This window comes from Accipiter gentilis, chromosome 30 (assembly GCF_929443795.1).
Source record: "Accipiter gentilis chromosome 30, bAccGen1.1, whole genome shotgun sequence".
Lineage (NCBI taxonomy): Eukaryota > Metazoa > Chordata > Aves > Accipitriformes > Accipitridae > Astur > Astur gentilis.
The window spans coordinates 750,117-767,919 of record NC_064909.1 but is presented as its reverse complement, the minus strand read 5'-3'; the positions used below and the strand labels follow the sequence as shown (position 1 = coordinate 767,919).

The following is a 17,803-nucleotide window of genomic DNA, read 5'->3' as shown; positions in this document are numbered from 1 at the left end:
TGAATACTCTCACTGATTTAGGGTCCTGTTTTTTCTTCTCTCCTTTTATGTTAATTGGACAAATGGAAAATAATTAAGAGGGGACATAGAACACGCTACCTGGATCAATAAAAATGTCAGTTTGGCTGCATCAATGTAATAGGCAGAGCTAATGTCATTTGGCTAAATAAATGGGTTTGTTTTGTGCAGCACTGTGGTTGTCCAGGGTTAAAAGCAAAGGTGATGACAGAGCTCAAGAGATGCAGGCTAGGGTGGCCTGATGATCTTAGATCAGAAGAGACCTTGCCCAATTTCCAACAGGAAATGGGCTTTGTGCCAAAGCATCAGCTATACTGAGATCAGAGAGTGGGCCATGAGGCTCAACAGGGCAAGGTTGGGCACAGTATAGCTGCCAACATAGCAATTCTGCCAAAATACAAGAAATAAGTGTTGCTTCTGCTGTCCTTGTTACATGGTGGTACTGTGTTGATACTGAGGTGTTGAGCACTGTATGATTAGCAAATTTGTAGTCAGGAGATCTCAGCATTGGACTTGTCCAAGACCCACAGATTTAGATTGGTGGCAAGGATTCATCCAGACTTACTGTAGACAAGTACAGCCCTAACACTGTTAGCCAGGTTTGCAAGCTAGCTTGATCAATGCCTTTGCAAGCCAGGAAATACACACCAAGCGATGCTCCAGTGAAGTACAGAACTACTTTTGCATCTGCGTGGAGTGGAAGGATGGTCAGTGCAACTGCCCCTACACAGTTGTTTGTTGTGCCCTTAGGATGGCTACCTCTCTGCTGGCATCAGATCCTCTTGTTGCTATAAATAAGTGTTTCTCTTTTGCTCACTTTATTTCCCAAAGCACTTAAGTAAAATTCCTTGTACTGAAATGTTGTAACACAGTTGCATAATGCTGTGCATTTGATTTCTGTCTACAGAATTATTATTAGCAATATCAAATTAAAACTTTTTTTGAAGAGTGACATTGTGTGTAGTCTTTGCTGCCCAACAAGATGCTAGCAAACTCATTTTCATGGCACTTAGTATTTGTTCGTTTTTTTCTGGTTTTCACTATTAGCCCAGAAATTTACAGAAGTCTTGTGCGATTTTTCTGATGCTGCATCATTCCCAGAGAGGTTTTCTTTAAATACCAGTGGCAGGGGATCTTGATGGTCAAACTGAAGGAGCTGCTAGTTTATCTAGGAACAAGATTCATTTCAGCCAGATACCAGAAGTCTTCATAGTTATGATGCATCTCTTACTTTTAAGCTTTACTTCTCAGCTGCTAAGTGCTGCAGTTCAATGAATTTTGTCCATTGATCATTAGATAAATATAGATGTGAAACTGGAGTACTACCAAAGACCTGATCTGTGAAAGAGGTAGCCATGTGAGATGGGGGAGAACTTCTACTTTCAAGGCTGCTAAAACTTAAATGAAAGGGAAGTCCTTTAAAACCTGACCTTCAGCTTCTGGGTTTACCTTGTTCACATTCTCCTTCAGGAGCCACATACTGGCTTTATTTATACTTAGTAAAATAAATAAGAGCGTGACCCTTTCTCCTACACACCAGCAGCTTTTTTTCCTGGTATAAAAGTTTCTTTATGTTATTCTGAAATTAATAATGACAGACAGCCTCTTAATAGTCTGTATGTAACAGTTTTTTACCAGTATTTCAGTGCTTTACAAATATGATTGTATGCTTTGATGCCTGTCCCAAAGGGCAAATACCTCCTGGAGGGAACAGCTACATTTGCAACATCGCAAGCAAAATCAAAGACCCTCTTAGTGTGAGAAAGAGAAGAATAGTACTCCAGCTAACATTAGGAAACTTAAATGGCTTGTAAGAAGAAGTCAGTCTAGTGTAGTGACCTGTCCTTTCAGTAATCTTCCATGTCTATTTGCTTTTAATTTCTTGTGAAAATCAAATACTGAGCCAAAGCATTAGTAGCATTAGTTCAGCACAGTCACATATGTTGTATCTTGGCATTGTGCACTCACTGATGCAGGGCTCATCTTGACCAAACAGAGAATGAAACTGTGGCAGATGGATACCTAGTGTTTCTGTTCCTGTTGCACCCGCAGGTTGGGTCAGTAACTAAAACTAACTTCTGCAGGAAGCTCTGTGTCCAAGATGATAAAATGGGCACTGTCAGTTCCCTAAATGAACTGCAAGATTCTGCTTTCAGCCTGGCTGGTTAGTGCTAATCCTAAAACCCAGCAATTTCTCTAGTTGCATGTCAGGAGGACATTCCACCAAAGTCTTGCATCCCCCTCCACCCCCACCAAGCCTCTCAGTACCATCAAATACCAAGCCAACACTGCAACTTTGGACTAGAGTTGGTGGGATATATGAAGGAGGCTTGTGTGGAGCATGTGTATCCCTTCACTGGTCTTTGCTTGTCAACTGTTCAGGACCTGGAACAAGACTTGGGGGATGGGGAGAGGAAAGACTTCAGCAGTCCAAGGGGGCATGGGGAGTTCTATTCTTTTCCTTTCTTTTCTAGAGCTTTTGATCTAGCATTTGCCACAGTGTTGATCTGCCATTTGCTTGATGAGAGAAAGTGGGTGGATGTTATTGCAGAGGAGGTCTTAAGTCCTTTCCTGCTGCTGGAGGAGAGGGTCTGTGGAGTACAGGCAGATGACGGCCTAGTGATGGAGGGGCAGATCATGAAGCTAATACAGGAGATGCCTCACTAGCTCCAGCACTGCACAAAGACTGTATTGCCATTCTCTTACACATCACTACCCTTTTCTACTGCCTGTCTACCAAAGATGGTCCAGGAAATCTCACAGTGACTTCTCTCCACAGTAGCAGGGGTTTGTATTCTTTTCTCTGCAGAGAGGTTGGTGCACAGGTCTCAGCCTGGCCTGGTGACTCTGAACTTCTTGATACTGCCTATGACTTTGGAGCGATGAGAAACTTGTATGCCAGTCACACTGGGGATGACATTTTCTTTTACTGGTTTGGCATAGTCAGTATGGACATTCAAATAAATTCAGGATAAGTGGATACTTTAGAGCCCAGTATTACTTCTCTATTCTTGCCAAATTACATCAACAAATTGCTGAACTGCCTGCAGATGAAGGTTGCACAGTCTGTTGTCTCTGATCAAATAATGCCTCTGTGTGTGAGACTATCCTGTGAGCACCCTATGCCTGTTGCAAGTTGAGAAATGTGACCAAATGTGATCAGGTTCTGTATCCTTGAGAAGGAAAGATTTTTTTTATTTGGTTTTGGGTTTTTTTGTTTGTTTGGGGTTTTTTTTTGGGGGGGGGGGGGGGGGAGGATGGGGTGGGATGGTGGTGTTTGACTAAGTTTTAGTCTGCTTGGTGCCTCACCAATATAGAAGTTGTTATGCTTTTTCCATAAGGCCTACATACCAGCAGAGAGGTAATACAAAAGACTGGTTAGAACAGCATAATGTAAACCCTTAATCTGTTGCAAACCTTTGAAGTTCAGCCACCTTCACTGACTGTTATTAATAATTGGCGTGCAACACTTGTACTTTTATTTGTCTTGGTTATGCTGGCACAGATAAGGCCCCAGTAGTCATGGATAGCAGACTGAATAATTTGTATGCACTAGAAGCATGGCATGAAGAATGTGCTTCTGGCTGAAGTGAGCAAGTCACTTTATCCTTGGGGTTTTTTAATGCAAGACTATTTACCTGGCAGCTCTGAATTAACATGCTGATGAATTCTGTGCAGGAAGTTTACACAGGTTCCTTGGAAGAATTTATTACTTTAGTTTTCTCTCTTTTTCTATATTTAGGGGATCAACCCCTTAGCCACATGCTCTAAAATAAAGGATAAAAATTAGCCATTCTAAGACTTAATGCTTTCATTCTTCCCATATCTTTAGAGTAGCAGCTATCTAGTAATAGAATTACACAGTATCCACAAACTGTAGTTCACAGTTAAGCTCTCTCAAACAGAAAATTACACCAAGAAATCCATAAACAGTAAGAACAGCAAGGGTCAGACTGTCTTACGATGAAGAATTATATGGTATGGGAAGCCTATTGCCTTTTGTTCTTTCTGCTGTTAATGCCCCAATCCTATCTACCATGGTGCTTTCTGAAAAATCAGAAATGTAGTGTTGCATTTGAAACGCATTTTGGTATTAGAATTCTATTTTGGTACATTTTACACAAAACTGTGTAAACCTTACGGTAGATATTTAGCTCTGATGTTTTATCTTCAGACTGCTCTCAAAATAATTGATCCTCCTTGCCTTTACTCTAGAAAGGTGCTGAATGTTGGCTAAGGAAACTGATCTGTGTTGATGTTAAGTGACTGAATCAGGGCCAGCGTGAAACACATGGTTAAAGCCTGCATTATTCTTTCTGCCTTGCTGGATGTAGGCAAACTGCATAGGGCTTAACACTTGTTTCAGTTCCTGTGAAGCAATTTAAGTTCCATAGGTTGTTGAATTTCCTTCCCTACCTTTCTGCTATCAGCCAAAGGCTGATAAAAGAAAGCCACCCCAGAAAGCACAATTCAGTCACAGATCAGCAGTCTTGTTCAATACAGTATATCTCTTTATAAACAATTTTATTGTTTCACACAACAAACGTGGTTAGAAAGAGCAGGTACAATATACAACTTGATTGCCTTCAGGGACTTGTGGATGACAGGTTCTGTGAATCCTGAGATCTTTCAGGGCTTGGGAATAATGGTGCAGAGCATCACTGCAGCTGCTGAGCCAGTGAACAACTTGCACATGCATGCAGCTGAGGCAGCATAACTGGCTTTACCTTGATTATCCAGACTGAGAACAGCAAAGGCAAGGAACTGGTTCTGACTTATTATGTAAGAAGTTTGACTTGGGTCTAGTTCACCCATGGCTTCTATGTCAATGAAATCTGCCTGTTTCAGTAGTTGTGACAGTTGAGAATTGTCTTCATGAAGTTTGATAAGAAACCAAACAAGCCCATAGTATCAACCACATGCTGCTAATTTTAAATCAATCAGTGTGATTGATAAACATTTAGCATTACTTGGCAAATGAGTGATAGCTTTCTATTTTATCCACAGAATAACAACATTGGGTTAACAACAGAAACAAATAATTAAAGGCAAAACAAAGACAACATTTTTTATTCCTGGTCTGGATGGGTGTTTGGTACCTGTAGAAGTACTATTAAATACTACTTGTGTATCTCTAGTGGCTGTAGTATCAAACTAGCCTTAAGGTTCCTTGTATTGAGACAGTCTGCAGAGGAAAGTTAAGAGCAATGAAGAAGGGGTTTAAACTGGAAGTACGACTTGCCCTTAATGTTATTTGCTACAGTGTATTAAGACAGTTCTAGGAATTTCACATACTAAACAGCAGCAGTCATTTCACACTTAACATTTTCATTACAGACGGAAACAGCTACTGGCAATACAAGCCTCAATACCTTTAGACGTGATCATCTCTATTGTTATGTTGCTTTCACATAGCCTCTGTCTTTGAACTCGACAACTGGGGGGTTGTAGTCGATGAGCGAGAATTTGCAAAAAGGATAATGGAGAAAGCCTACAGAAATTACAGCAGAGAAGCTAGGGAGTAGAGAAATGAAGGCCTGCATGGGTGCTATAACAGAGGCTGACAGAGGTATCTGACAAGAAGTTTCAAACAGCACATATTTCCCTGCTCCCACTAATACTCCCAAAAGTATTGCTATTAAGGTAGCAGATGGAATATGGTCAGCAGCACCTAGCTGATCCTACACCTACACACATGCACCCTTCACCTACCCCTTCACAGAGTTCCATGCCCCTAGGAAGAGCATGAGATGCACTATTGAAAAGTACTAGTAACCTGACTGTTAGCATTCACTTAAACTTCTCAGCTGTTGGGGGGGGAGTATTTTTAATGGAATTGCAAATGAGCATAATGGTGCTTCCAGGACTAAGTCTATAGTTGATGATAATGATTAAACTATAGCTACTATTAAACAGGCAAATTGAGTTATTGGGACATGCTACAATATGCTTGCCATGAAGCCAAGCCAGACAAGGACTGACTGTACGTATGTGGGTGTGCAGAAAGTGAAAGCTGGTTTTAGCCCAGCAGTGCAATTCTGCTTCAGCTATTTGATGTCCCAGGAGATATATGTGTGTGTGTATGTGTCCATGTATGGAAAGATCTGTTTGGAGCTATTATTTTTGACAAGACCCGAGATAAAATAGTCAAAAACAGAAAGAGAAAACAATGGGTGTGTGCAGTGTGACTTGAAGAGAGCTACAGAATTTGTAACTAACTGCTGCTGACCTGATTAGGATTTTAATCTATACAAACATGGGGGTAATGACAGGGAGAGTCTGCATGCAGACAGAGTAAATGTAACACCTCTGGCTGCTGGGCATGTGACAGACTATCCAAAGCAGCAGTATTCATGCAAAGTTGATACAGGTGAATCAGTTAAAACATTTTTAGCTAGACATCACTTTAAAACTCTAGCATAGACAAGAACAGTTGTGCTAGCCAACAGTGGTTACCTTAAAGTGGTTACCTTGGAGCTCATCATCTTCCTTATGCTGCTGCTAAATGTAGTATGTTAAAAGATATCTCCAGAAACTGGTCTAGCTAAAGCTTTCAGGAATCTAAAGCAAATGTAGTATACTTTAAACACTGGAGAAGAAAAAAGGAGGAAAAAAACCCCAACAAAACAAAACAGAGACAAACTCTTGCTAGAATGAACTCTGAATTTAGCTTATCTAGTAGAGGGCTCAGATTCACTTTTCCCTCCTCTAAGAGTCTTGCATTTATTTGCTCCTTTGAAAAGTAGAGAGGTGAGACTAAGCATTTCAGGAGTTAACCATGAACCTTTCATTTAGTTTTCCTAATGCAGAAGTGCTGATCTTGCAGGCCTTCCTTTCAAAAGATACAAAAAAAAGGCATGGCATTAAGGATTGCTACTATGCTTCAAGGAGACCCTGAACAATTTAAGAGCAGAAAAAAATCACCAACATTTTCAAGTGTGCCTAAAGAGAGCTCCTGCTGTTGCATCTCTGATACAGCAGATGACTGACTTCAACACTTTGCTTTCAGCAATTTCAGTTATTTTATTTATTTATTTTAAAAAAACCCAAGCCCTGAAGTGTTTAGAACTCTGGTTAGAGCATGGTTTTCCATCCTCCCTGAGCATGCGTGGTAGAGGGAAGGAAAACGTCTTTTGCAACTCAGAAAAAAAGAAAAGGGACTACGCAATGAGGAAATAGTGGGTACCATATTCTGTCCTTTTGTGTGAAGGGAGAGGCAACAGACAGAAGTAAGTGTCTATAATTTTATTCTCATTACTTACACAGTCACTGCACTGTGCTACAAGTTATTAACTCACAGCATCCTACTGCATATTATTAGCTTTGCACAAACCTAGCAGAAAGGAAGATTCTGCTTATGGTTAAATGATTGCTATCAATAATTGCTACTATCTGAAGAACAAACCCCTTTTGTTAGAGGATGCAGTCATCATCTTTAAAAGCTATATATAATTTCAGTAATCTTTTCCTAATGCTTCAGATGCATGTATTGAATTTGAATTGGTTTACAGTTAGTCTTATAAAGTTCTGCTTGTTTTTCTTCCAAAGAAAATAGCAGCAAATTGCAAAATAGGAGGGTCCTGTAGCAAAATATGTAGTTATTTACTATATAATCAATCAAAATTTTTTCTAATTGACAGTCCTGTTTCATTTCTTTGCATTTAACATATGTTGCAGAATTGACTCAGACAAACTCTACACAAGTATATTCACAAAGATAAAGCAAAACAGTTTTCTGTATTACCAAGTTAAGGAAGTTGGTGCTGTTTGGCAAGTAATAATTTGCCTCTTTACTTGAAGAGGAAGGTGGATGGGATCAGTAAGTGCTTGTCAATTTGCATCCTGCCTCCTGCTTTCATGCCTTCTTTCCTCCTGACTCAACTTCAGATTGGAAGATGAGACATGCAGAGTTCATGGGAAGGTGTATGTGAACAATATCACAGAACTGAAGTTCAAGAAACCCATAGCCTAACATCCAGAACAAGTAAATCATGTCTGCATTAAGTTTCAGTTAATTGAAGAAATAGCCTATCACTGTAATAAAATACACAAGGAGGTTATCACTTCTGTAGACCAATGTCCATATTTTAACCTGTTTGAACTAATGTGCAGGGGCTTGCAAGAACAAAGTTGATGCTTTTTTTTCTGTGGAGAATACGGAAAAGCCAAGAGCAGCAACATTCAAGAAGAACTACTTTCAAATGCCCAGCTGTACACACTGACCACCTCAATGAAAAGGAAAAATGAATGAAGACTAGGAAGAGAAGGAAAAATGTCCTTCTCACTGATGTCTTTGAGAACTGTTATTTAAGAGTGGCTCTTCCCAGCACCATTAAGGTTTGTCCTCCTGGAAAAGCTGCTAACAGTGAGATATAAAGCCCCCTATTGCACAAGTTCACCATGTAAAGTATGCATTGTGAATACTTTTGAACAGTCTAATCTTATGCACTGTTTTTCCAGTGTGGTCCTTTGTACAGCAAAGTATGTACAGACACAGTCTCAGCTAAGCATAAGATTATGAACTGGTTACACAAGAACTCTATCCTTATACAGCAGCTCCTGCCACATCAGCTTCTGCATTGAACCACAGCTTACTACTGCTTCTGTTATTTTTGTTCTGTGTGCAGAATTCTAATCAGGTATTTGAGTGATGAAATAAACAGCTGGTGCCAATAAATACAGTTATTGTAAGTAGTGTTGTCTTAAATGTTTCTATTTGTTTTCTAGGTATAAAAGTTCCAGAAGCATACAAAATTATTTCCAGCATGAATTGGCTACAATCTCACTGTGACATTAAGGGATTAATTTGATTAGACCATCCCTTTGCTGTTCCACTGACTGATGACTGACAATTTCAGTAACTACGCTACAATGAAGAGAATGTTAATTCATTTGTCTGGGCACTTAACTGTGTACACATCAACTGTGAACACAGGTGCTGTCTATTATTCCACTGATGCATTTTTTGGAATCTATAATAAAAATTATATTTTTATGACACCGTTATTATCAGTTTTCTTCCCTAGCAAGTCTTTGTATTGAAATAGTCATGGTAAGATTTTAAAAAAAAAAAAAAAAAAAGGCGCTTTCATCCCTCAGAAACTTATACCTAAGTTGGAGCCTAGTCACAGAAGGAACTACTATGATTGTAGAATGAACTGAACACCACAATGAGTATAAAGTTAAATATAAGCAGAACATTGTGTTCAAGGGGCCAGGGGATTACAACTTGTCCAAAAGAAGAAAGTAATGCAAAATTCAAGTTTTGAATGTATATATTACCTTCCATGGAGTAAATGAAAGTGGTTAATATTACTTTTCAACTGCTAAAATTGCACCAGGTCTCTTCCCAGGGTGTTGTCTGTGCACTACTGAAGAGTAGTTCACGTTCCCAGGTACTTCATTTTACAGTTAACATTGCCTCTCATTCAAGACACTAAACTGCTTCAAAACAGAAACCAGTGCAATTAAGGACAGGCTCTGGCATAGCAACATTCATATGCAATTCTTAGTTTTCCTCAAAGCCTTGGCTTGCACCCAGCTATAGGTTTGAAACTTGATAAAAAGGCAGAGCTGCTTTACATAACTTACCTTTACTATATAACATAGCCATCTTGTTCACAAATTGCACACAGTTTTATAATTGAAAGTACCATATTAAATTGAGGACCAAATGGGTGTAGGTTTCCCATGAAATCAGGCACACTTTGAATTCCAAACAATTTTCAAAACTATTTTTAAATAATCGCCTTGATATTCTCTCTCCCTCCAATGCATTCCATTGTTTTTTAATTAGCCTTGTATTTCTAGTGTCTAAATGATTAAGAAACAATAGTTATTCCTCTACTTATTCATTATGAATACAGCCCACTATGATGTGGAATATAGCTACTCTAGATGCAGAAGTTCTCAAAATGCATGAAAGAACATTTAAGACTTTTAAAACTTTGATGCCAATGATATAGTGCACAGTATGCATTTGACTTAAGAGTATGAACAGCTTGTTCATTTGATTACTGTATCTATCCTCAAAATTAAATTGACCAATACTCAGGCTACAGTAGATTTAGCCAGATTTGCTTACAAAATAAATTACTAAACTTGAACCCAGCAGAAATATTATCCTCCCCTTCCAAACTGGCAGAAAATATTGTCCACCTTCCACCAATTGTAAATTCAGCTTGAAGTTACTGGCCTAACATTGTTATATTCCCCATTGATATTTCTTACATAAACTTACAACAGAAATGGTGCAAAATAGCAAGACCTGTTGGAATAGGCAGAAATGAATTCGAACTTTAATCTGATTGGTTTAATTTTTTTTAGCAGGAGGAAAAAGAATAAAGTTACAAGATTCTTTTAATATTTTCACAATGTTAAACTAAAACTGATCTCTAGGCTACATGTGTAAGTAAATCTAGAACACAAAAGGGTTAAATAAGATCTTCTTTTAAGATACAAGAACTTAAGCTTGCTTTACGTTTAACAAACTTCACAGAACAGGTACTGTAAAGGAACAACCCCCTTCCCAACTTCTTGTTTAAAGTGAACATTGTCCATAATTCACATGAACTTTAAGTAGTGTTCTCTCAAGAGCCACCTTGAAACCATCTGTGCACTTGTAACGAGATTAAGGAGAATATTGAGGAACAAAATAGCATCTTCAGTATTAATGCAGAAAAGTCTTGTGTATCAATCAGAATGCCCATCAAATGCTATGGTAGGATTTTGTAGGAAAAGAAAGTGTGTATCCCAGCAGCCGCCAAAATCCATGTTTTTTTAAACTCCTCATGGCAAATGTAAATAATACCCTTGGATAGTCCCTCTCACCAGGACCAGTTCCTGAAAATGCAGCACATTACAGAAGATTTTGCTGCTGGTTTTAAGTTCTTGAACAATAACAATAATAAAAGAAAACCAGCTTGCCTTTTGTATAGCTTGCATTTTATAATGATGGGACACTTCTGATTTGCTTCATGGCTAATTAATGCTAATACAGTCAGATGCTGAGTGTGTGTGTGAAGAGACATATATATTCTTCTCTTTTTATTAAATTAGTTGTGTCCTTGTTAAATGCTCCTAACTGGCTACCAAAGTAGCAATACAATTTGGCCTATAAGGAGTTAGTTACCTGTAACAAGTAGAATGGAGGATGACTCATACAAACTTACTCCCAAAACGCTGGGGTTTTTCAAGTGACACGTTACTTCACCCCTCTGATGTTTTATATCTGCCCAGTATTTGAAGACGTGACAAAAATCTTTCCCTCCCTCAGGTTTTCTTACAAATTTACCTGATTGTTAATACCTTACTAATAGACTGAGAAGCTAAATTCACTCAGGATTAAGCTGGGCCACATCGGTACGAATCCTTTTTACCTGCATAAACCCTGTGTGCAGCAGGAGACATGCCAATTATTAAGTTTGCTTTTTTGTTTCCAAACTGACAAGACTGGTGCAATTCAGCTCAGCTTAACATGACATACCATAATACAGAACCATAGGTCTAAACACATCTGAAACATTCTACTCCATGTAATGCTTTTCACATTCACTTGCTATACTTGCTTTGCAATAGATGTGGGCAGAGATTTTCATGAGAGTGTTCAGCTGCATAGAAAGAGGGCTGACATAGCCCATTTGATTATCTCATTGACACTCTGGAAGTGAGGAACACAAGCTCAATCTGATAAAGGGTGTTTTACCGGTTGGTTCCCCAATACTGTTACCAAATTCCGTTTGCTACAAAACGTCCTCCCCCCCCCCTCCCCCCCCCAATATATAAGTCTAGCAACAGAAAGTCAGTCTGTAGAATCCAGCCATGGCTACTGTGCTGTGAATTAGCCTTATTTGATCAATTATCAGATACCTGCACTTAGCAAAAGGCAAACAAGAGCCAATCAGGTTTCGGCCGGTGGGAATGGCTGCACTGCTCAAGGTAGGTGGAATCTGTTCACACAACTCACGAATCTCTGTGGATGCTCTGGGATGGAGTTGTCTTTAAAGTGAGATCATAATTTAACTGAGAAGAAAGAAAAAAACCAAACAAAACAAAACCCTGATAGGTTCTTTATAGTAAGATAGATATAAAAATTTTTCATAAGAATCTCTGTCCCCCTTTCTTTTTGGCTTCCTGGGAAGAACCAGAAAGATGTTCCTACCACAACAGAATCCCTGACGCTGGTGACACTGCCTAATTCAAAAGCCACACGCGATGAAGGCACGAGTGACCAGTCAGGTCTTCTGGGCTTAAGCAGCTGCAGTTGCTGCTCTTAGTAGTATTTCACCTCCTCAGGATTCACTAGCAGTGAAGAGGTGAAAGGCTGCACATTAAACAGTTTGTCTGAAAGCCATGTGCATAGCAAACTTTTACACCAGCTTCTGTACAACTAATTGTTTTAACTCTGCAGCTGGAATGTTTCCAGCATAAGGCTTTTAGAGTGACTCCAGCAATAACAGAAGCCTTTGGATTTTTCTTGTTTTGTTTAAATCCACTAGCCATGCTCAAAAATAATATTTCTTCATGTTTTATTTTTATACTGTGGCTAGCAGGCACCTTAGTAACCAGCCAGAAATCAACTTCAACCACCATCAACCCCTAAACTACAGTACCAGGACGGTTGGCTAAAGAAAGGAAACTGATTGGCCGTAGTCTGAAACTTGCCTAGTACAAGGTGTCTGGCTGACTTTGTCCTAAATAAGGCTAACATTAGTGAACTAAGAGAACAGCATTTGGTTGCAGTTTTGCACTCAGGAACATCCTTCACCAATGCGTTGGCAAGATCTCCCTACTTTCCGATCCAGTTTCACCATTTTCATAATGGCTTCCTCACGCCCACGTCCCATGTGGTCAAATGTGCAGTCATGTTGTTCAGGCAGGCGATGTAACATACAGAACACATAACCTACCATAGAAAGGGAGAAAACAAAATACAGTTAGGAACTTGGTTAAAGTGGCAGAATCTTACCTGAATCAGAAGTGAAGGATCACCTACTGGGGGAATACTCAGTTCTCAAAAATTAATGCCAGCTTTAAGTTTTTACTTATCTTCCCTTAAGGGTAAATAAAGCTCTGATTATTTACTGCATTTTCTTGAGTATTTATCAACACAGTATCAAAGCTCAAGTCATATTAATTTTGGGTTGGTTTTTCTGCCATCCTCTCATCTAAACTAGGATTGTCTAAACTAGGTATGCCCAGATAGTAACAAAGCTAGTGTTTCAAAAGAAAAGTCTGATCATCTTCACTGAAATCTTTTCTGCTTTATGTACAGTTGGTTATAATTTCTGAAATTCATGCCTACAGTACTTCAGGTTTAGCTCCCAAGCTAATTCAAGTCAGAACTGTTAAATCTAAGCACCTTGCTTCCTCCTTATTGCCAGCACCCCAAGTTGGCAGCGACTGCAGCAGAGTTCACTGCTCCACTACTGTTCCAGTTTTCAGAAGCTCCTCTTCATGAACTGTTCTGACACTAACCACGGGGGGTGAACAGGTATTTGACATAGGGACATGTCATGCCACAACATCTTGCTTTGTAGCTGAAAAGACATAGCTTATTGTCTCTTTGTTTAAAGCTAGTCAATGTTACTCAGTTTTCCAGGGAGCATGTGGTTCAGAAACACATGTAGAAATAAGTCAATACTTCTTCCTACAGGTGAGGAGGGCATCCTCAGTAGCCACCTCTTTCTAGTCTACAAAGAAAACCAGCTTTTTTCTTATTTGTCCCTAATACTTTATAAGAGTAAAGAAATTGCCTCCAATTTCCTACCTCTAAAATGAATGTGACATAGTGATAAGTAGTATTAAGAAGATACAGTAGGGAAAGAGTCAGACAGTTACAGGGTTCATGTAGTCCACCATACATGAAACAAAGTACAATACTGCCATTGCTACAATATTTTTCCTGTCTGATGGTGCAAAGAGCATCACTCTGCCTCTCACTGAATGCTTTACATTACTGCTGCTCCTTGAATGCTCAAAAGATATTAAAACCACAAATGATATCCGAGAGATGGAAAAGGATAAAAATGAGTGAATGATTGAGAGAGTGTGTGTTTGTGCATATATATACACACATACACACACACACATATATATATATATATATAAAAATATGTGTGTAAAGTATTTCAAGCTCCTGGATTATAAAACATCAGTTGTAGGAGAGAACAACAGGCTATCTTTATGTTAGCGTGATTGTTAAGAAAACAGAAAGAGAAAAAGTATCACACATGGAATTATTTAAAAAAAACAAAAAAAGTGAAGAAAAATAGATTTATCTTTGTTCTTTGTTTCAATAGCACCAGCTATGAAAAGACACGTTTATTATCTGTGGTCAGCTTTGAAACCCAGTCCTAGGAACAAAGCAAAAAAGACAAGTTGGTATACGTGATTCAGAAATATGGATGGAAAGATGCAGATTGAATTGATATGTATCTCACCCCTTGTGATCATTGCCTCCACTTCAATCTCAGTCTGGGTCATACCACACTCAAATGTGACAAATATCTTTCTTGAGGTACCAAAAATTCAAGGTCTGATTGTTAAAATGAAAACATCCTTGGGACTATAGTTCAAATAGTGAACAGGCATTTCACTCAATTCTCCTACAGAAAGCAGGGACTGAAGGCTTCCCTTATTTCTTGAAATAAGACTTCAAATTATGGAACCAACATCCACTGCAGGCACAAGAATACATAAATACCTGACTAGATGAGCTCAAAAATCAAGTTCATCATCTTATCTGTAATGGATGTGTAAGAAGCAGATGCAAGAATCCCTGCAGATACCGATTGGGCTGATGTCATTTCAGTTCCTTGTAGGTAAAAACTATTTTTAAATCCTGACGGCTTTACAGATCCTCTCCACATGGTTAACAAGCATATGAAGAAATGCTATTTAATGTTATCTAAAAGAGACCTTGAACATGTATACAATCTTCTACACAGCTTCACCAAGACCCTTTTGACAATTCTATAAATCTAATAAGAAACTACATATACAACAAGATTTATCACTTTTGAACATGACCTTTCAATTGCCACATCTCCTTACTTTCTAACAAAGCCTCCTGCTTTTTGTAGACCAGTATCACTTCATGATGTTCCTTTGTACTTTGCCACACCCCCGATACAATCTAAACTGTGCTTTGCCGTATCTTTATTTGTTTTTTGAACACCTTTTAGTTCTTTTTAGAGCACCTGTTTTCATGTAGGAAAATTTGTACTGTATGCATGAAACATTATTTCTTCTGTTTGTCACATATTTCCTTATGCATTCTTGAACAGAATTTCAACAACTGTCCACGAAGCATGGCAGGCGATTTTAATTTTCCCAGATTATGGGAAAAATATTTCTAATTTCAGCAACTAAATGATCTAAACCTGTTATTCATGTATCTATTTAAATATGTATGGCTAATTGGAACTGATAATACCTAAAGAAATAATACCCAAGCACATTTTGAATGTTACTAAAATATTTTTGCATATATTAGCTGTTCTTATGGAGGGGGTTTATTCGTGTTGAATTAGCAATGGTGTTCTTCTGGAACCCTCATTTCCAGAAGAGACTTCTGATCTTTAGTCCCATTGCTCCAAATGCCTAAGTCACTTTAAAGATTGTATTTACTTGTATTTTTGTAGGTTTTATTTAAAAATTTAAAGGACTTGAATACTGTTATATAGTAGCTAGTTGAGTAACAGTAGTTCTGAACATTTTTTCGTTAGTTCAGAGTAGCTATATTCAATTAAGTTATTACTGCTATAATCACTCCTTGCCTCTTCACTGGTCTGGAAATCAGAGAGGACTTTCTGTGGTCTGTGTGTACACAAGTGCCTCGTCTTATGACCATCAGTTTTTACAGCAGTTCCATTATGAACTTATGTGCACTGGGGCAGAAGGCCAATACGTGCTCTGTAAAACCAATCCATATTTAGAGGTGAAACCTTTTCTCCTGAGAACTCTGCTTTTATGGTTATAAAGCAAGTTAGATAAATGAACTCTTGCAGTGTATTTACTGTTAAGTTCATTATGGGAAGATATCAAATACAGGTTGTCTCCCCTAAAGGATTTTACTGCAGAAATGCTTCTTTTAGCACGCTATAACTAAAAGACAAAATAAATAACTTTCTGCTAGGGGAAAGAGCATTAGAAAAGGGAATCCATCTGCCAACTAAAGTTAGTTTACCCTAGTCATCAACCAAAAATATACCAGACTTCCACTCCAAGCGTAGAAGATTTCAGTCTAGTAAATGTAATAATACATCTCACAGCATTGCAATTGTTTTCTGATGTTACAAGTAAACTATGAATCTCCTCAGGCCTCTAATGCAAACATCTTGGAAAAAGATTGTATAGTGCCTCAAAACCTTTGAGCTCCTCTAAGCACCCCAGAAACTACTTCACAATATATCATCAAAAATTCACTTCCATTTCATCACCAGCGCATAAATGGCTAAAGCCATAAAGCCGTGTACCATCTCTGCCTTACTTGTACCCATACAGATGAGTCTTCTGTGCAGGACATAAAAAAAAAACCCAAAGAAAAAAGAAAATCATTCAAAGGAAGTCTGAGATCGCACACAAGCAACTGCGAAGTTGCTTTCATCATTCCTGAGGAATCTGCTGGGAAAAGGCAATTGGAGAGGACAGAAAGCAAATCTTCCATATTCAAGACCAGAAAATACCACAGACCTACATTTTGCAGTCATTTTTCATCATCACCCACACACAGCATTTTCCTCATTGTTACATTCAAGAGCACTGGCTAGATGGGAGTATGGAATGACAATAAGCAAATATTTCAACTAAAACCTACATTTATTTCTTAACTTTGAGTCTTCAAATTCTGAAAACAGTAAGCTGCTAAAATACCAATAAAATTATATGTGAAGCATCAGAAACAATTAAACTAAATGGCATAATAATCCACAACACAAAAGCCAAATTGTCATTTTGGAGGGTCCCTGATTTTTTAAAATTTCTTCTTTTCTCTTTGTTAACAGAAAGTGGTCAGACTTTCTGGAACACGGCACAAATGCCCAATAATTGGATTACTGCAAACTACCAATGTAGAAGTACAGCACGCTGTTCTGACTGCTCTAGTAGATGTCCTTGGCCAGCCATGGAGTCCCAGACTCTTCTAGTGTACTGCTGGAGAACACCACACTGTAATGTAAAATATACAATAAATATAATGATCCCTGTTATGTGAATAGCATTGCGATAGAAAGGAAGCTTCTTTTTCCTCCACCCTGAGATTCTGGTCCTGATCTCATCGATGAGACATTCAGAAAGCTGCTAAAAGAAGACAGATTTGTTTGTAAGCATGTTTTGAAAGAAATGGAAGTGCCAAACAAGCTTATTAAATATTTATACAGCTTACACATTTTCAAAGTGTCTTAAAAACATTTAAAAGTGTCCCTGTTTGAAACATCTTGATGCCTATTACCTAAAAAGTAGTTGCATGCTGCCACAATTACCCTGATATTCAGTATATTCATACTTCTGGTTTTTAAGAATAGAGAACATATTTGGACTTTTCCATACAGTGAATGTGTCATAAGATTAATACAGCAGTTCCATCCAGTGAAGAAAACTGAACTTCGCTTATGTAGAGGTACATTTTTGTGTTTCTAAAAGCTAAGCCATTCAAATATCATTGCCGACATGAAAAGACGGAAGCCCTTCATTACCAAGTACCATCAATCATCTTAATTGTTCAAGGTAGACATTTATGTTTTCACTGCATGCAGTAACTGCTCTGAAAGTTTAGCCTTCAATA

The 17,803-nt window shown here is 38.4% G+C and overlaps 1 protein-coding gene across 2 annotated transcripts in view; it reads right to left on the bottom strand.

The window, feature by feature from the left end:
- Positions 1-4,527: 4,527 nt before the first annotated feature.
- The window catches only part of ZFAND3 (zinc finger AN1-type containing 3), a 152,894-nt gene continuing 139,618 nt past the window's right edge, over positions 4,528-17,803 (bottom strand). For both annotated transcript variants that reach the window (XM_049833818.1, XM_049833819.1), the window contains one exon: positions 4,528-12,922. In XM_049833818.1, coding sequence (XP_049689775.1) covers positions 12,768-12,922 — 155 coding nt within the window. In that variant the 3' untranslated portion in view covers positions 4,528-12,767. The remainder of the gene's footprint in view (positions 12,923-17,803) is intronic.